The sequence below is a fragment of the Sinocyclocheilus rhinocerous genome, unplaced genomic scaffold (assembly GCF_001515625.1).
Source record: "Sinocyclocheilus rhinocerous isolate Xijiao unplaced genomic scaffold, SAMN03320098_v1.1 scaffold1427, whole genome shotgun sequence".
Taxonomy (NCBI): Eukaryota; Metazoa; Chordata; class Actinopteri; order Cypriniformes; family Cyprinidae; genus Sinocyclocheilus; species Sinocyclocheilus rhinocerous.
The window spans coordinates 287889-307099 of record NW_015632469.1 but is presented as its reverse complement, the minus strand read 5'-3'; the positions used below and the strand labels follow the sequence as shown (position 1 = coordinate 307099).

The 19211-nt window shown below is 37.4% G+C and overlaps 3 protein-coding genes across 3 annotated transcripts in view; 2 read left to right on the top strand and 1 right to left on the bottom strand.

Annotated features, from left to right (window-relative positions):
• The window catches only part of LOC107742431 (protein Shroom1-like), a 25659-nt gene extending 21587 nt beyond the window's left edge, over positions 1-4072 (top strand). The window contains exons 7-8 of the mRNA XM_016555384.1: positions 585-857; positions 3304-4072. Coding sequence (XP_016410870.1) covers positions 585-857; positions 3304-3588 — 558 coding nt within the window. The 3' untranslated portion in view covers positions 3589-4072. The remainder of the gene's footprint in view (positions 1-584; positions 858-3303) is intronic.
• A 3937-nt stretch (positions 4073-8009) lies between these two features.
• Positions 8010-9362, bottom strand: sowahaa (sosondowah ankyrin repeat domain family member Aa). The gene has a single exon (XM_016555415.1). It carries the CDS (start codon positions 9360-9362, stop codon positions 8010-8012), a length of 1353 nt encoding a protein of 450 aa, XP_016410901.1.
• A 739-nt stretch (positions 9363-10101) lies between these two features.
• Positions 10102-19211, top strand: part of septin8a (septin 8a) — a 16868-nt gene continuing 7758 nt past the window's right edge. Inside the window, exons 1-6 of the mRNA XM_016555385.1 lie at positions 10102-10261; positions 14524-14638; positions 14731-14926; positions 15871-16057; positions 17077-17238; positions 18476-18572. Of these exons, the coding sequence (XP_016410871.1) occupies positions 10232-10261; positions 14524-14638; positions 14731-14926; positions 15871-16057; positions 17077-17238; positions 18476-18572 (787 nt within the window). The 5' untranslated portion in view covers positions 10102-10231. The remainder of the gene's footprint in view (positions 10262-14523; positions 14639-14730; positions 14927-15870; positions 16058-17076; positions 17239-18475; positions 18573-19211) is intronic.

Below are 19211 nucleotides of genomic sequence, written 5' to 3'. Positions count from 1 at the left end.
AGCACAACCCACACAAGCTAGATAATTCTGCACACAGCTGCAATTCCAGGTTTTCAAACAGAGATGGCGACAAAGAGGCAAAACTTACGGACTGCAGCTTTAAGTATTAAAGGTATAAAAAAAACAACTTTTATTTATGAAATGTAGTGCAGTAAAAAGTACGACATTATGCTTTGGAATGTAGTGAAGTAAAAGCTTTCCAAAGGAAAAACACTCTGTTAAAGTACAGATACTTTTTTACATTTACTTGAGTAAAGTAAAAATACTTCACTACTGTCCACCTCTGGAGAGAAATCAGTCATATCTGTGTGTGAAAATATTCAGATGTAACCCCCTCTGTAATCGTTAACATTTTCATAAGGAACTGCAATTTAATTGCACATTTGTTCTCAGTAACAGTAACAGATTAGATTCTAGAGAAGCACGTATCTTTACCTCAGAGCTCGTAGCTCTTTCCTGAAAGATTTATAAAGGTCTGTGGGGAAAATGCATGGGATTTTTACTTCAGAAACCTGCACTCTTACGTTGCATTCTGGAATCTGGAAACATATCTATGGTTTCTCTTTGCATCTTGTCACATACAGAGGCGGCTGAAAGCACACATAGAGGAGCACTTGCAGTGTCTGGAGGAAGTGCGCTCCACCGTCCAGAGCGAGGAGAAGGTGAACGGGGAGCGAGGCGATGCTCTGGAGGCTCTGGTACAAAAGAGCTGTGTGTCAGCCGAGCTTGAGCGCTACACGCAGTTTATAGAGGACCTGGAGCGTGTGGTCAGCCTGCTGCTGTGCCTGTCGGCCCGTCTGGCCCGCGTACAGAACGCCCTCAGCACTGCCGACGACAGCATGGACGCCGAGGAGAGAGTGAGTTCACATCAGACTAGTGTTTGAATGAGGCGATAACTAGGAGGAGCCCTAAACACACTAAAGGCCGCTTAAGTTGCTTTGAGAGCGACAGTCTTTTTTTTTTACATTTTTTATTAATGCCATAAACAAGAACAATGCAATGAGAATTTTCCATTGCAAAACCGACAAAAAACTACAAAACAAAACAAAAATACAATAAACTAGTTCCAGAGAATTATACAATAACAAAAAACATATATATATATATATATATATATAGTGCTGTCAAACGATTAATCGCGATTAATCGCATTAAGAAATATGTGTTATATTTATATATGAAATATATTTATATATAAAATATACATGTAAATATCTTAAAAATATATACTGTATGTGTGTGTATTTATATATACATAATAAATAAACTCAGTACACATACTGTATATTATGTAAACAAAAACTTTTATTTTGGATGCGATTAATCGCGATTAATCTACTAATCTATATTGCTGTCAAACGATTAATCGCGATTAATCGCATTAAGAAATATGTGTTATATTTATATATGAAATATATTTATATATAAAATATACATGTAAATATCTTAAAAATATATACTGTATGTGTGTGTATTTATATATACATAATAAATAAACTCAGTACCCATACTGTATATTATGTAAACAAAAACTTTTATTTTGGATGCGATTAATCGCGATTAATCTACTAATCTATATATATATGAAGAGTTCAGATGCAAAAGCCTCTAAGTTCTGTCTGAAATTTTCTTCTAAAATGAGCATTTTTATCAGGCTCCTATATTTATGTTTAGTTATTTCACTTTAATTGCATAGAAAAGGACCTATACATTGCAATTAGAGTAAAATTACTGAACCTAAACGTAAAAGCCTGATTAAAAAAATTCTCATTTTAGAAGAAAATTTCAGATGCCACTTTTGCATCTGAATTCTTCATAATCGTCAAAGGACAAAAAAATACAATTTTATGCTACAATGTCATATTTACATACAATGTTATACGCTCTAATCGCCTTTTTACTTGTGCCGTTTTGTAAAGCATTACAACAAAGCTTGAAATCATTTTTAAAATGAGAAACATTTGGTTTGGAGTCTGACCATTTCATTTTATGAATATGAAACTTTCCCATGTATATTAATAATTGTAAAAGATATGCCTTATCTTTATCAATATCATGATCATTAAAATATATTAATATGTCGTAACCACTCAGCTGTAAAGCAATGCACAGTTTCTTCTTAATTAAATGTTCAATATCAGTCCAGAATATTTTTGTATACAAAAACAAGCACTTGTTTAAAAAACATTTAAAAATCTTACTGACACCGAACTATTGAGCAGTAGTGTAGCTTCTAACTTTACATGTATAATCATTTAAAAATGATATTTGAACATATTTGTTGGAACTGTTTCTGTTGCTCACACCTGTTTTAAAAACCCCAAAGTATCCCTGATTCACACAACAACTATAACAATAATAATAATGACAGGAATTATTACATCATAGAAATTCAGCTGAAGAACGATAAAAACATTGATGGCCAATCAAAATCCATCTGACTTACATTTTTCATTTTTGGTGTCAATGTCTAAATATACTATATCTAAATGCATAAAGAAGAAAATTAGCTTGGAACATTTTTTTTCTCAATTCAGTTGCTCCAGTTAGAGCTTTGAGGCCATCTAGTGGCAATTTCTGATATTTTAACTGGTCTTCTCATGCACTGAAAAGATATTTTGTAAAGAATGTGAAGATTGTGCTTATTTTGTATTAAAATTATTGGTAAAAACTAGTAATTTAGATTTAAATAAAAGTGAAAAATATCAAAATCTACAAAAAATAAATACATGAATGTAATAGATGTGCAAACAGATGTGCAATTTTCATGTTCCAGGTCATTTATATTGCCTTGTAGTTTTCTGTGTGTGACTGCTAACACTAATGACAAATGTGACTCTGGAGCACAAAAGCGGTCATAAGCAGCAGAGGTATATTTGTAGCAATAGCCATCAATACATTGTATGGGTCAAAACGATCGATTTTTCTTTTATGCCAAAAATCATTAGGATATTAAGTAAAGATCATGTTCCATGAAGATATTTTGTAAATTTCCTACCGTAAATATATCAAAACGTAATTTTTGATTAGTAATATGCATTGCTAAGAACTTCATTTGGACAACTTTAAAGGTGATTTTCTCAATATTTAGATTTTTTTGCACCCTCAGATTCCAGATTTTCAAATAGTTGCATCTCGGCCAAATATTGTCCTATCCTAACAAACCATACATCAATGGAAAGCTTATTTATTCAGCTTTCATATGATGCATAAATCTCAACTTAAAAAAATTATGACTGCTTTTGTGGTACAGGGTCACAAATGAGCAGAATTGTGATCCTTCCAACTTTCGTCGACCCACAGCAATCTCTGGACAGCCGCTACCGTCTCCTGTGCAAACAGAGGGAGGACGCCAAAGACTTAAAGGATAACCTGGACCGGCGGGAGCGCGTGGTCTCCACCTTCCTCTCCAAACAGCTGACGGACACACAGCTGCAGGAGTACCGGCGCTTCATTCAGACCAAGGCCTCTTTACTCATCCGTCAGAAAGACCTCGATGAGAAACAGCGTTTAGGAGAGGAGCAGCTCGAGGCCTTACTCTGCAGTTTACCTCCATCAGACTCCTGCACGTGGCTCTGTAACACCTGAAGGTGCCGTTTGTTTCACAGAGCCTGAGATGCTATGTTTCATTTGATATTTGTGAATCGTGTTAAGCTGACTTTCGAAAGCATGGAAAGCTTTATTTAAGAGCCCAGGAATGGTTTAATGAGAGCTTGAAGTAGATGAATGACAAATGCACTCTAAAATAAATCACAGATCACGACCAAAAACGGAAGAAAGAAGCACCTTTGATAATAAACTGCACATACTCATTAGGAACCATGAGCTTGGATATTGTAATGCATCCTAAGTGTTCATTCGTAATGATTTCAGGGCTTCGTTATTTCATTCATGCCCTTTTGTCTAGTAATTTCATTTGCCACTATCATGTCGTATGTGTATTTAATGATCAAGTATTTTTTGAAGAATCTCTTTAAAGATGTGTCTGGTGAAACGACTGAAGTCTGTATTATGTAACTGCCATCGTTGCCAGTGTTGGGGAAAGTAATGCATTACAATATTGCGTTACTCTTTAAAAAAAAAAAAAGTAACTAATTGTGTTAGTTACTTTTTGTGGAAAGTAATGTGTTACATAACTTTTTTTTCAGCTGGGCTGGGCTTGCTTGTTTGATTTTAATATAAAAAAGTAACTTTTTCAAATATTTTCTTGTTTAAATTAATCTGATTATGTAACTGGCGTTACTTGTAATGTGTTACCCCCAGCAGCTGAAGTTACACAACCCGTGGTAAAGTCACTGTAATTTTCTTAATTGAGGGCGGAAATGCATTTATCAGTAGCAGTATTGGTATCGGTGATACTGGCCTTCATTAATAATAGGCTAATTAGTACATTTTTTTTATTAAACTCATATTTATATATACCATCTTCATGCTGTTTTTACATTAACTACATAAACATTCAGAGAACTTTCTCACAACTTTTCCAGAACTGAATGGGAACATTAGCAACATATTTTTGTTAGCTGGGTAGTTGTTTCTGTGCGCAATAATGAATCCATATGTTACTCGCGTGTTCCGAATGTTTTCAAAAACCCAAATGTTTTGGTACTTATCAGGGTTATGCTGGATTTATTTTGTACTTGTTTTGGAAGCATTATTATTTCTGTCCACTTACTGCTGACCCGTTCACTTTACAAATGCACGTCAGTGTATGTGTTGTGCACTTCGAGAAAAAAATCATTAGACCACCCAAACCAGCTTTAAATTGCATTTTGGGTTTGCAAAAAATTTATTTTAATATGTCTAGGAAATTGAACTCTCAGAAATGCATTTCTCAGCGCTCGCTCCTCATTTTCAGTAGCATTTCTTGTGGAATACATTGCTTTTGCTCCTCGATATGCCATACACATAGTTTTCTGTCAAGTTCATGTTCATATGGCCTGAAAACAAAAACAAAATCCTAAATCAGGTGAAAGACCTAGTTCATCAGTGAGTGCTGTTTTGTCTTGTTGGTTTTCTGAGTATTGTTTTTTTTTTATCTTGCGGTTTCCAGCTTATTGTCACGTGGAATGCATAAATTCCATTCTCTTTATTTTACTGTGAATAAAGTATGTAAACGACACACTTCACTCTCACCGTGCATCTTAAGTGTTTGTTTCACAAGAACTTGACAGATAATATTTTTAGCTGCACACTCTAAAAAATGCTGGGTTAAATACAACCCAGTGCTGGGTAAAAAGGGGACAAACCCAGCAATTGGGTTGTTTTGACCCAGCGGTTGGGTTACTACCCAGAAGGTTGGGTTAAACATTTAACCCAACCGCTGGGTCAAAACAGCCCAATTGCTGGGTTTGTCCCCTTTTTACCCAGCACTGGGTTGTATTTAACCCAGCATTTTTTAGAGTGTATTGTGCTTTAAGGCAAATGTTTCTGTAAAAAGGCTTTGAAATAATGTAGATTGTGAAAATCTGTGCTTCATGAATAAAAATAACTTGATTTGTTTGATGTTTAGCCTAATTCAAATAGGTAATATTATAATTACATTTATTTAGATACTTCTAAAATAGCCTGTTTAAAGACTATTTGGCCATACACATTTTTATATTGTCATGATGCATCTGAAAATTTAAGGGGAAATGTCATGTAAACATCACGCAAATGTAAATAATGTCACAACATAATAAAAAACTTAAATGTTTGTTATATAGACGTCTCCAAGACGCTTCAAGAAACCTCCTGCAAAGCTGTTAAATGTTTTAGGCACTTGTGTAAAAATGCTGTAAAATGAGGATGCTGTCATAAAACTGATATTTCCTACTGACACACTACAGCAAAACATAGAAATAACTGACTTAAAACCATGTTTAGCTGCTGAAAATACTACTGTTCTAATCACTTTGGCCACCACTGTATATACAGTATATATATATATGCTGTAAGCAAAACTGTTCACTTTCTATCTTGTCATCCATGAGGGCCCATGTTGGCTTAAACTCCCAGCACCGCTTTCTTTTCCTCAATCTAAATTGTGGCTTTTTTTATTAACCACTACTGATCTCAGATCAGCAATGCAAGGGTGATCTCTAAAACCAAGCACACATGGTCAGCAAGACTAACCGCTGAGTGTTAACCAGCTCACACGAGTCTGAATCTGTTCTTATTCATCGCTGGCTCAAGAAACAATATCTCATATATACATAAACTAAATAAAAGTGTTCATTCATCTTTATATATGAAGACATTTTTGAGTAAGAAAATGTATTTATTGTTTAGGGATCATGGCATTAGAATATAAGATCCCATAATTACAGGTGTTCCTTGATCATGGCAGGATTATGCATGACTAAAAATAAGCATGTTGATCAGTATAAAACATGACCTGAATGTGTTCAGATATTTGTTTTAACATCTACATTAAATACGAAAATATTCTCTAAAATGTTGCCCAGCTTGTCACAACACCTAAGTGAACGTGTGCAAACATGTGATGCCTAAACAGCCAGAAAATAACAATTAGGCCGCTCCCAATGAGTTACGCTCCCTAAGACAAATAGCCCTCATAATAACCTCATGATTTACAATCATCAGTAATTGCTACATTTAAATCTGGAGGGAAAAAAAAACATCAATACACGTATAGTACGCAACAGTTTGGTAAGATTTTTCATGTTTCTGAAGACTTTTCTGCTCACCGTGGCTGCATTTATTTGCTTAAAAATACAGTAAAAACAATATTATTGTGAAATATTACTATAATTTAAAATAACCATTTTCTATGTGAATATATCGTAAAATGACATTTATTTCTGTGATCAAAGCTGTATGTTCAGCATCATTGCTCCAGTCTTCAGTGTCACATGATCTTCAGAAATCAGTCTAATATGCTGATTTGCTGCTCGAGAAACATTTCTGATTATCATCGATCTTGAAAACAGTTGTGCTGCTTCATATTTTTGTGCAAACTGCAATACATTTATTTTTCAGGATTCTTCGATGAATAGAAAGTCCAAAAGAGCAACATTTACACGAAACAGAAATCTTTTGTAACATACATATTTTTACTGTCACTTTTGATCAACACAAAGTGTTCTTGCTGAATCAAAGTATTAATTTCTTTAAAAAGTGGTTTGAACGGCAGGTTATATCGTCGTTCGTATTAAAAATAAACTTTAAAAGAAGTCTTTGGAAATACACAATTCTTCTAGAATCTCAGATAAAGGCTGATTCATTTAGATCACAAATGTGACCCTGGACCACAAAACCAGTCATAAGGGTCTTTTATTTTAAACTGCTTTCCATTGATGTATGGTTTGTTAGGATAGGACAATATAGAGCAACATTTACACGAAACAGAAATCTTTTGTAACATACATATTTTTACTGTCACTTTTGATCAACACAAAGTGTTCTTGCTGAATCAAAGTATTAATTTCTTTAAAAAGTGGTTTGAACGGCAGGTTATATCGTCGTTCGTATTAAAAATAAACTTTAAAAGAAGTCTTTGGAAATACACAATTCTTCTAGAATCTCAGATAAAGGCTGATTCATTTAGATCACAAATGTGACCCTGGACCACAAAACCAGTCATAAGGGTATTTTATTTTAAATTGCTTTCCATTGATGTATGGTTTGTTAGGATAGGACAATATTTGGCCGAGATACAACTATTTGAAAATCTGGAATCTGAGGGTGCAAAAAAATCTAAATATTGAGAAAATCATCTTTAAAGTTGTCCAAATGAAGTACTTAGCAATGCATATTACTAATCAAAAATTAAGTTTTGATATACTTACAGTAGAAAAATTTACAAAATATCTTCATGGAGCATAATCTTTACTTAACATCCTAATGATTTTTGGCATAAAAGAAAAATCGATAATTTTGACTCATACAATGTATTATTGTTGGCTATTGCTACAAAAATAACCTTGCTACTTATGACTGGTTTTGTGCTCTAGGGTCACAAATATTGTCTCCAAAACAAACTCATAATCCACATTTAGTCTCAGTTATGGAAAGACATCGGATACCAGCCTCAGTTTATGCAACACTGGCTCATCCCTCTCTCTGCCGTCGTCACTGACGGAGATGAACTGGTTTCTCGCCTTGTTCTTTTTCTTGAGCCCCACCGGATGAGCTAGGAAGAGGTGACCTATCGAGTATTTCCGTGCATCATACTCATCCCTGACCTGATGATGCACCTCCCGGTGGCCAGCTTTCGGATCTCCGAGAAGCTCCCTCAGCTCTCTGGAGACCCCTGTGTCCAGGTAGTGGTAGGGTTTCTTACCGCAGTTGTCCCTTATGTTCCCATTGGCGCCGTACTTTCGGACTAGAAGGTCAATCAGAAAGAGCTGAAGGTGGATGGCAGCGATGTGAAGCGGTGTGTAGCCACCATTGGACTTGCCGTTGACGTCCACCCCATGATCGCTCTTCCTAGACACCTCAATAATCGTACACACCATGTCAGCGTCTCCACACTTGACGGCCCAGTGCAGAGCCGTGAACCCTGACATGAAGTCCTTCTTCTCTGCAAGCTGGGCGTCTTTTAACAGCAAGCCGTACACTTGATTCCACTGTCCGGCCGCAGACTTCACCAGCCACTCGTGCTCCACGGGATCAAGCGGGCAATGGTGCGAGTCCTTGGGCTCATCCGCTTGTGTAGGGGTCTTGAAGTGTCTCTGTAACTGCGGCGAGGCACCAGCGCAGGCCACGCTGTCTGTACACCGAGGCGAGGGTTGAAGCTCTTGTCCCAAGCTCTCAGTGGAAGGCTTCTTGTGATGATGACCCAAGTCTATTTGGGGCATTCGTAAAGGTAGAGCATACGGTTTGTTTGTGCTTGCTTCTTTCTTGGCGGCTCCCGAGAAATCGGGGTCAGGCTTCAGCGGGACGGTGAAATGCAAAGACCTTTTAGGTTTAAAGTCCACATTCTTGCTTCTTTCCAAAGCAATCTCTATTGGGGAGAGTTCTGCGCTGCCGTCTGAAGCCTTTGACGAAGATCTGCTCAGAGCTTTCTGTTCAGACTTCTTACCTTCTGCATTTTGGGAATGAGTGGATTTTTCCTTCTCATCTTCTTCTGGATGTGATCCATCTCGACCGCAATCTTCTGTTGGTGCGCTTTCGTCGTTTGAGGCTTCTAGTAAATGATGGTACACTTTCTTTAGGACTATATACTTGGCGTCCTGGAAGTCTTTCACGACAGCAATGTTGTTCACAAAGGTTTTGAAGAGATCTCGGTTCTGTTTCTTCTCCGCTGGATCACTGCAGTTTAGTAGATCTTTGAACTTGCTCAGCAGCTCGGAGTTTTTCACCTTTCCTTTGCTTTCTAATAGTGTGTTTAAAATCGCCTCTTGAGTCAAAGCCATTTCTTATTTCGTCTGAAATATAAACATACGTCTCTCGAGGACACCTGGACTGTCGCCACGCCCTTACCTGTTTTCCGGAATGAATGCAGCGACGCGTAATAAAAAAGAAGAAGAAGAAGTAAGACGTGGGTGGGGGCGGAGCTGTGCAAAAGTTTAAAAACGATTCTTAAATGAAGTCTTTTATTTATTTTAACATAATTTGTAAAGGATAAAGGTGTTCAGCTGAGCTAGTTAAATCATTTAGGAGCTAGTAACTGTTAAATGATTGAAAATAAAATAATATCAATCAGTAAATTGCCTGTACTCTCCCATGCGAGTGTGTTTGAACGAACATTATGCTTGTTATTAAACGGTTTGAAGTCATGATTGATAATTACTTGCATATTTCTTTATTTAGAAGCTCTACCTGGCCATGTCTTAAGAAAAGACATTCCTGAAGTCAGTGGGAGTTTCCAGGAAGAAGCCATATTGAGTTTTGATTTTGTGAAATTACGAATCCTAGTATGGCGAAATGTTATCTCATGAATATTAATTAGGTCGTATCAACCTGCTACGTAATGATCCTGAACTGTCTAGTGGCGTCACCTAGTTAATATTCAAGCGGCCGTTGAAAATCAAACGTTCTGGGCGTGGTAGGATTCCTTAGTTCGGACTTTCAGCCAATCAGCGCAGAGCGTCACATTGCGTCATTTAAATTCATAAGCACGGCTTTCACCATAGTACGGTTCGTAAATTCTCCATCCCAACCACAGTGTGTGTGTGTGTGAGAGTGTGTGTGTGTGTGTGTGTCAGCGTCAGCGGACGGTGAGAGAGACGAGGGCAGACAGACAGCTCCCTTTCGCCTGATCTAAACACGTACATTCCTCATCATGGCGGCCACGGATGTAGACATATTTTCTGTAAGTACCCTTTTCAGTCAGTTCTTACTTCCAGAGACCCGTGTTCACTCAGATGTACACAGTCGTTGCAGGTTTTCTGTAATGAATTGGGACTAGCACGAGCGCTAACGTTACTCTAACGTAACTAGCTTAGCCCAACGGACTCTATCTAACGTTACATTGAGCAGTAGTGCAATCTAACGCTGTTTATTTACTGCTTTACTGTGTGTATGTTTACTGTCTGTCTCAATGAGCTTGTTTTAACCATATAATGCATTTCTACATTGTTGACGAACGAAAAACGTCTTTTCTGAGTGTCTTGAATGTTACTTGTGATCATCTCTTTATTTACGCTACGGGCTGATACAACCTACAATAACAGATTTCGGTTTACTATTGGAGAATTTCAGCAGGACTGCAGCACGTGATTGCTTTTGAAGGCAACATGTTCACTCATTTACAACTTTGCTGACATCTTTAGTGTTTAACTGCACCCAAATCCCAATTGAAACATCACTACAACACTGAACAGCCGTCTTCATTCTCACCACAGTTTGTCAAGTTTGGGGCCAACATATGACCCTTCAGTTTGAGATCACAGATAAAGGGAGGATAAGGTGGGGGCTGCTGATATCTGATGGTCCCACAGTCAAACTGTGGGGTTTTTAGAGTAGCTGAGAATGTGGTTGATGGTGTGAAGGTTAAAAAGATTACAAGAACGCAGTAAGATTTCAGTCTGTGTAAATGAAACGAGAAGCAGGACGCTGTTGATAAGCCACCGTGATGAAAAGACCTTTGTTTTGGATGCTGGTAATCTGGTGCCACCAGCAGGCTTCTTAACTTCCTTGATCTTTCTTAATGTCCTTAAACAAGACTTCCTTGATCAACAAGCTTCACCAGAAAAACCATGCTGGTCGGTGCTACCTTTGAAGCCTCTAGGGGAGTTTAAACTGGTTTATACATCTTTGTTTTGAATGACATTAACGAAGATGTGTCATGAGTACTGATCAATCACCGTTTGTTCAGGATGGATGCCTGGGAATGCTCAGGGAATTATTTTCTACTCCTAATTTTGAGGAAGTCCTTTGGATTTGAGGGCAGCTAGCTTGTGTTAGAGAAGGGTAACTGTAGCTGTTTATAGTCTGTTGGGCAGGGTAGATAATAGTTCATGTTTGTGCTGTGGAAGTGAAACATGGTGCGTTGCCTTAAAAGTCTCTGTTAGACTTAGAAGGCTTGAATACAAGCATTGTTTTAACAATATGTGAGTTAATGAAATGTAAGTGTGCTCTAACAGTCAATGCCTTTTGATTAGAGGCTTGTGTGGTTTTAGGCGTCATATTGATCAACTGCATTGAGCCGTGGCGGGTCAATTTCAATTCTAATTACATAATGGGCAAAAAAGCTTTAAGGGACAGTTCACCCCAAAATTACAATTCTATCATCATTTACACACCCTCATAACATTCTGATGACTTTCATAGGTACCATAGCTCTAAGATCTTAGTTAATAATGACAGAATTTACGTTTCTGGGTGACCTATCCCTTTTAATCTCAAATACAGTGCAGTCAGCGCAGTCTTTTTACTGAAAGATGCTAAGGATTGGAACAAGACGATCCTGTTTAACGTTAATTTCATTTATTGTGTCATACTCTAGTTTCAGGGCAGGGCTGATGTAGTTACTGTTATGTAAAGCTATATGCATTTTGCGATGAGTCAACATCCTGTTCGTGCTTAGATGCCACTGATATTAATAAACACCAACATCACATGATTCAAATGATAGAGGACCCTCTTTGGCAAGAACATAACGGCCTTAAGGGTGTGCATGTGTTTGTACTGTAATTTATGCATATTACATACACAACTTACATGCAACTGCACAGTCAGCTGTGCTTGTGCACACGGTTTCTTGAAGATCTCTTATAGAAAAGGCAGATAATGCTTTTTTTGTTTATGGGCAGATGCCATACTGCGACCAAATCTAGACCATCTGCATTCTTCTCCACGTCGGCCCCTCCTCCTTCCATATCAGATGGGATGCCAGCGCAATTTCCGATGAGGGTTGTCGTGTCAGTTTGCTGAAGCGGGCACGCACATATTCAGGTGTATGTAGGGGGTGAGAATGGAGCCGTCCCAATTTGGCTCTTCTCCACTGTCATTCTGAGTACCCATCTGCCCTGAACAATCTGTGTTGTTGTCTTAGACTCTGTTATAGATTGTCCATTGGATGGCGTCACTGTTCCCTGCAGAGTTATAGTTTTAAGTCATCTTCTTATTAGCCGCTGGTCCAAATGATGGAAATTCATATCTACTGTAATTTGGCTTGAGAAAGTGTTCAACCTCGTAATTTTCCAAATCTAGATATGGATGAAGCCGTGGTCATTAGTAATGTAATGAACTGTTTTGAAGCTTACAAATGGAAAAGTGCAACCAGTACGTTATTCAAAATATCTCTGTTAAGGAAGAATGTAAGTCAGTGATGCTTGGAGTGATTGTTTTTTAAGTGTTTTTGGATGGGGCCATTCTTTCGCAGAGTAACGCATGGAATGTTGAGTGTTCTGTCAGTATGCATAGGCCTGTCACTCTGAGGGCGGGTTGAGAAAATGTTGTTGTGTGGCCCAAAAGCTGCACCATTTCCTCTCGATCTACTGCCCCCTGAGGGGAAATGTTTCCCTTACGGCGGGGGCATTTGCTATCAGCCCCTATATGGGCATTGTTCAAGTTTTTTTTCCTCCTCCCTCCAGACTGCCTGTTTTCCAAAAACGCTTTCAGCCATTTCCCCTTCACTTCCTAATGCTGGAGTGCCTCAGCTTTGAAATGACACAGGGGTCGGTGCAGGTTTTTCAGTCAGAATTCCTTTTGTGCTTGATGCGTGTTACGCCAGCAGAACTGCTGCTTCCCTCAGTAGCGCTCGGTGATCGTCTCAGTGACATCATTCACCAAATATGTGCCTGCATTGAGGAAGAAGACGAAGCCAGACAAGGGAGGAGCGCATTGATTTCACAGTTTTAGGACACCCATTAGTGAGATGAAAGCCTTTTAGTGGGTTTTTAGATTTGTTTGGTGCTGAATTATAGGATTTTAATTTGAGAGGCTTTGAATGACCGATTGTGTAGAATGGTGCATGGTTTAAAGTCGGCGTGAAATGCATGGAATTTCATAGCTACTTTCTATATGCCTGTCATAGATTCTTTCATGCTTGTTTCACATTTTTAAAACTGTTTGATCCTAATGTTTAATTAAAATGTCTGCATCTGTTCAATGACATGACAAGACATATTTCTGATTTCTCCAATCATTTAGTCTTCTTAAATCCTACCAATTTCAGTTGCATTCAGATCTGCTTCCATCCAATCAACAACCGACTGGACTCCGCAATTGTTTCTTTTCAATAATTTTTTTTCAATACAAAAGAAACAGTCTGGTGCTACTTCTGTTACATTAAAACTTTTACACTTTGATTACCGTCTACTGTTACTTTTATTTACTTTTAAGTCTGTCCAAAGCAGAAATAAGTCTGTTGTCAATTCAAACTGCTTTTGTCAAGCAATTATGAAGTATAAAATAGATATATATTGGAGTCAAGTTTGTATGATTTTATGTTCAGATATGGTGGTGATCAGAATTTTATAGTATTTTTATACTAGTAATGATAATTAGGCCTACTGATTTTCTGTTATTGCTGATATTATAAACATGTACTGCATGGCCTCTTTTTAAACAAAAATGTCATTGACAGTAAATAAAATTGCATGCTTTAAGTCAAATAAAACAGTAGTTTTAAAACCTGGAAATCAAGTTTTGCTTGTTTGATCCCGGTGAAAAAAGTCTCATATTATGCATATAAATATTAGCTTAATCCGCCAATACCTATAATAACGCAATGTGCTATAAAATATAACCCAATCCCCCATTTGTCAACCAATGTGAGTTTGACTGATGCCAATACAAACAACTAGAAAGTGGGTATGTTGGCTAAAATAGAGTCTTGGTATAATGTGGTGTCAGCTAAAATTATTTTGTTCTAGCAATATAGGTGCATGGCATTTCTGAATTATAATATAAGTCAAAATGTGCATTATTCATTGACAAGGATATTGGATACTTTTTTTTTTGTCCAGGCAAGCATGGTTATCAGTCAGTGCTAAGCTTAAAATGGCCCAGTTGTTGCTGATTTATTGGCTTGACCAGCACTCCAAGCTTTTTGTTGCCTTGTCCTTTATGTATGCCTTATTTCAGTCCATGTCAACCTCAAGGACAAAATCTCTGCTTCCTTCCTAGAATGAAGAAAAGCGAAACCTCAGCCTTGGCGGTCATGTTGGCTTTGACAGTCTGCCCGATCAGCTGGTCAGTAAATCGGTGACTCAGGGTTTCTGCTTCAACATCCTCTGTGTGGGTAAGCAACTATTAACAGCCCATTAAACTCTACACTAGCTCAACGCCTGATCTTGTAGTGGAAATGCTAATCAGTCATTCTCTTAACGTTAGGTGAGACGGGCATCGGCAAGTCCACATTAATGAACACCCTTTTTAACACCATGTTTGAAAATGAGGAGGCCAGCCATTACCAAAACGGTGTTTACCTGCGGCCCAGAACATACGACTTGCAAGAGAGCAACGTCCACCTAAAACTGACTATCGTCGACACGGTGGGCTTTGGGGACCAGATCAACAAAGAAGAAAGGTAGAAAAACTGCTTACTGCTTAGACCAGCATCATTGTTTTGCACTGAGAAACCAGTGATGTACATACAGATGCATCTGTTCGATGGACCTGCATACTTTGGTTAATCACTTGACCTCTTAATACAAACAATGTGTATATATATATATATGTGTATATGTATATATATATGTATGAAAAGGCATGAAAAGTATTGTTGACTACATTCACCTTTCAATCTGGTTGCCAAAGTTGCTGCCAAAATTATAAGAAAATCGATCAAATAAAGTTTTATTTATTGTATAGGGAAATATAAGTTTATCAATAACCACTAAGCAACAAAGAGTGACAGCGTAGTTTAGACTTAATTAGCAAATCGTTTTACATACATTCTACTTTTTTTATTGTTATTTTTTTTAATAACTTAATTTTAATGTTTTAAATAACAACATCAAATTTTAGGCATGTCCCAAATGTTACAGAGTTGCTCTTTTAAAACAATTACAAAATAAATCATTTCTTATAATATTCAGTTTGACCCTCACTGATGGTTTGGTGAGAGGAAACAAATAAACATTGACTGCTAGAATGTGCCTTCTGACCCTCTGAATGTTGGCTGTAAAGATGGACAGACAGGCAGAGAGACTTGCTGCCTGTTTGAAGTAGTTAGGAATGGTTCCAGACATTGCGTCTTTTGGGAAAAATGCATCCAGAATGAGACCGTGTAGGCTCTGAAAACTTACAAGCAATGCATGCAGGGAAAACTGCCCAAGAAGTCAAAGGACAAGGTCAGGCAGTGTAAACAAGGTCCGGTCAAGTCTCTACACAGCTGCGTCTCTCTCTCGTTCTCACACTGAATGTCTTGATTTCATTAGAGGAGATCATAAATATATGAAATTCTCTCAAATATTGATGCTAATAAGTTAATGCATATCTGATTTCTTGTAATGTGTCTGTTTTCTTCAGCTATAAACCCATTGTGGACTATATCGACACACAGTTTGAAAACTACCTGCAGGAAGAGCTGAAAATAAAGCGTTCTTTATTCAATTACCACGACACCAGAATCCACATCTGCCTCTACTTCATCTCTCCTACGGGACACTCGCTCAAGTCCTTGGATTTAGTCACCATGAAGAAGTTGGACAGCAAGGTAAGTGCACATCACTGTGGTTTACTAGTCAGTGTGCTGCATGACACTCCCTTAAGTTGCCAAATTAGTTTTAAAAAGTTTTATGAACTTTATGAAGATTTATGACTTCACTGCAGACATCATCTAATAGGATGCCAGTAAACCGCTAGGCCGCAGCTGTATCTAATTGGCTGATTATGAAATGATGATGATATTATGATGGCATTTGCTGTACATGGGTGTATTGATAATCCTTAAATATGTGGAAATGTAGGACAGTGGGCAGGGGCTTCTCTCTGTCCAGTGGAAACAGAGCCAATCAATTTTTCATTTCATCAGAAAGTAATAGCATGAACGAGAGTGGAGCTCGGGGTTTCTGTGTTTTAGGAGATGCACAGATGGTTGGTAATGATGTGGCCCCAGGGCCCCATGAACACAAATACAAATTAAGCCTGGGAAATGCTGTCTGCCTTTAGATGTCACATGATCAAGTGTTCTACAGAAAGCATGTGTGTTGTGTAATTTGTATGGTATTTGTACTGCAAATTAGTGTTGATTTTATACACAAAACGCTGAGTTTTGCTCACAGTGAGACTCTGAAGTCACTTAAGGCATCTCTTTACACAGCTGAGTTAAGGCTGCTCTGTGCCTGCTCAGATTTCTGTGTAAAGAGGTAATGCTGCATGGAAGCCAGACTACATTAAGCCAGCTCTGACCCACCTCAGCCCCTCAACCAATGACTTCATGGACAAAAGACACAGACATTTTTCATCAGAATTATCATCAGGTAGTCTCACATGGAAGAAACAAGTTGTCTTTTTTTAAAGTTACAGTTGTGGCCTGTTCGTTCATTTATGAATCTCAGTGAAACACATGTAGCCTGATTTAGTACTGGTGTCATATTTAGCACAAGATCTTTTAATTGCATGTTTCATTCTAGCCCAGCTTATATCTGTAATCTAACTGCAAGCTTGTCAGACGTGGAGCTAGAACATACCATGTGAAATGTATTTTATTTCTGTATTTTTGTTTCTTTTTAGGTGAACATCATCCCTATTATTGCTAAAGCTGACACCATTTCTAAGAGCGAACTACACAAGTTCAAGATCAAAATCATGAGCGAGCTGGTTAGCAACGGTGTTCAGATCTACCAGTTTCCCACAGACGACGAAGCAGTGACCGAAATCAACTCCTCTATGAACGTGAGTCTTCTCATAGACATAAACCAAACAAAGACAATTCAGTTCCAGATGTGAATGTGTATTTCATTGCTGCTTGTGTTTTTTGTTTGTTTGTTAGTTTTTACTAAATTAAAAACAATGTTTATTGCTAATGTAAATGATTTGCACAAATGTCCATATGTTTAATCCGAGTCTTTTGAAGAGAGACAAAAATCTGGGCAAACGTGAAGTCGTGTATTCCAGCCTTTACTCGTACTTCTACCATATTTTCCAGAATATTTAAATTTTTAGTCTTCTGAAATGTTCTGCGCCTTGTGTTCTAAAGTGACCTGGACAATAAAATAGTTTTAAAAATAATTTGTAATATTTTACACATGTAATATTTTAAACATTTTATTTAAAAAAAAAAAAATTATCTATAGAACTATGCAGTAAAATTCACTTTAAAGAAGCTCTACATTTCTCATTTTCATTCATGGAGATAACATGGTGATTTCTGTCACAGGATAGATAACAAACACTTTTAAAATGAAATTGGCATTACAGTTATGACTATAATCAATACATGGCTGGACAGGATCATGTGTTAGTCATTTTCCATTTCCACTCTGTAATATAGTTCTTTACACAGTATTCCAGCCTTTACTCGTACTTCTACCATATTTTCCAGAATATTTAAATTTGTAGTCTTCTGAAATGTTCTGCGCCTTGTGTTCTAAAGTGACCTGGACAATAAAATAGTTTTAAAAATAATTTGTAATATTTTACACATGTAATATTTTAAACATTTTATTTAAAAAAAAAAATTTAGCTATAGAACTATGCAGTAAAATTAACTTTAAAGAAGCTCTACATTTCTCATTTTCATTCATGGAGATAACATGATGATTTATGTCACAGGATAGATAACAAACACTTTTAAAATGAAATTGGCATTACAGTTATGACTATAATCAATACATGGCTGCAGAGGACCATGTGTTAGTCATTTTCCATTTCCACTCTGTAATATAGTTCTTTACACATGTTTTTTGGATTATAAAATTACAATTTTAACAAGCAACACAACACTTTATTTTACTGAAGCAAATGCAGGAAAACTCTCATGCCATGTATCTACCTTCATCTGAAGGAGGGAGAAAAAAAAGCCCAGACACTATAACAACTTAGAAGGGTTAATTATTTAACCTTTTTACCTACTTGGAAATACAAAACTACCATGTTTTTACCATGTAGCCTTTGGTTGTCTTTATTCTAGGCCCATCTTCCCTTTGCTGTGGTGGGCAGTGTGGAGGAGGTGAAGGTGGGGAATAAGGCGGTGAGGGCCAGGCAGTATCCGTGGGGAGTTGTTCAAGGTAAGCTGGAGCAGAAGTGTCACACTCTCAATAACATTCTTGTGTTTGGTCTCTTTCAGTTGAGCTCTAATGGAGGAGCATGACTCTGTCACTGGAGAATATCATGCTCGAGGGGCTGGAGTATGTCGGCCACACTGGGACTTTCATTTGCTTCTCCCTGCGGATGCTGGTTGAGGGGTATTTTTACAATGCCTTTCATGTGAAAACAATCCCATCAATCAAAGCGGTGATAAATGCCACTCTAGACGGGAGCTAATTACTGTGTTTTCTCAGATGTGAGAGAGCGAGCTCTGCCACAGATAAGGTCACGTCATTAGTCATGTTTTTCAGTTTCATTTGTCCTCCAGCTTAAGTAGAGACTCGTGCTGCATGAAAGAGATGCTCAGTGTAGAACAGCAGTTGACTCTTAGTGCTTTTCTGCATGAATTAAAATATTGTCAAATGAAAATGGAATCTTTTACAATTTTCCAGTTCTCGGCCAATACTTGAAAAATTGCTTAAGCTATGCTTAGTACAGCTAACAGCATTCAGTGGACTTGCATACTCATAAGGACGCAGATTATTACTTTTTAAAATGAAGAAAAAAATTGTCTTTCAGAAAAGTTGTATTTTTATTAGTGTTGAAAACAGTTGTTACTT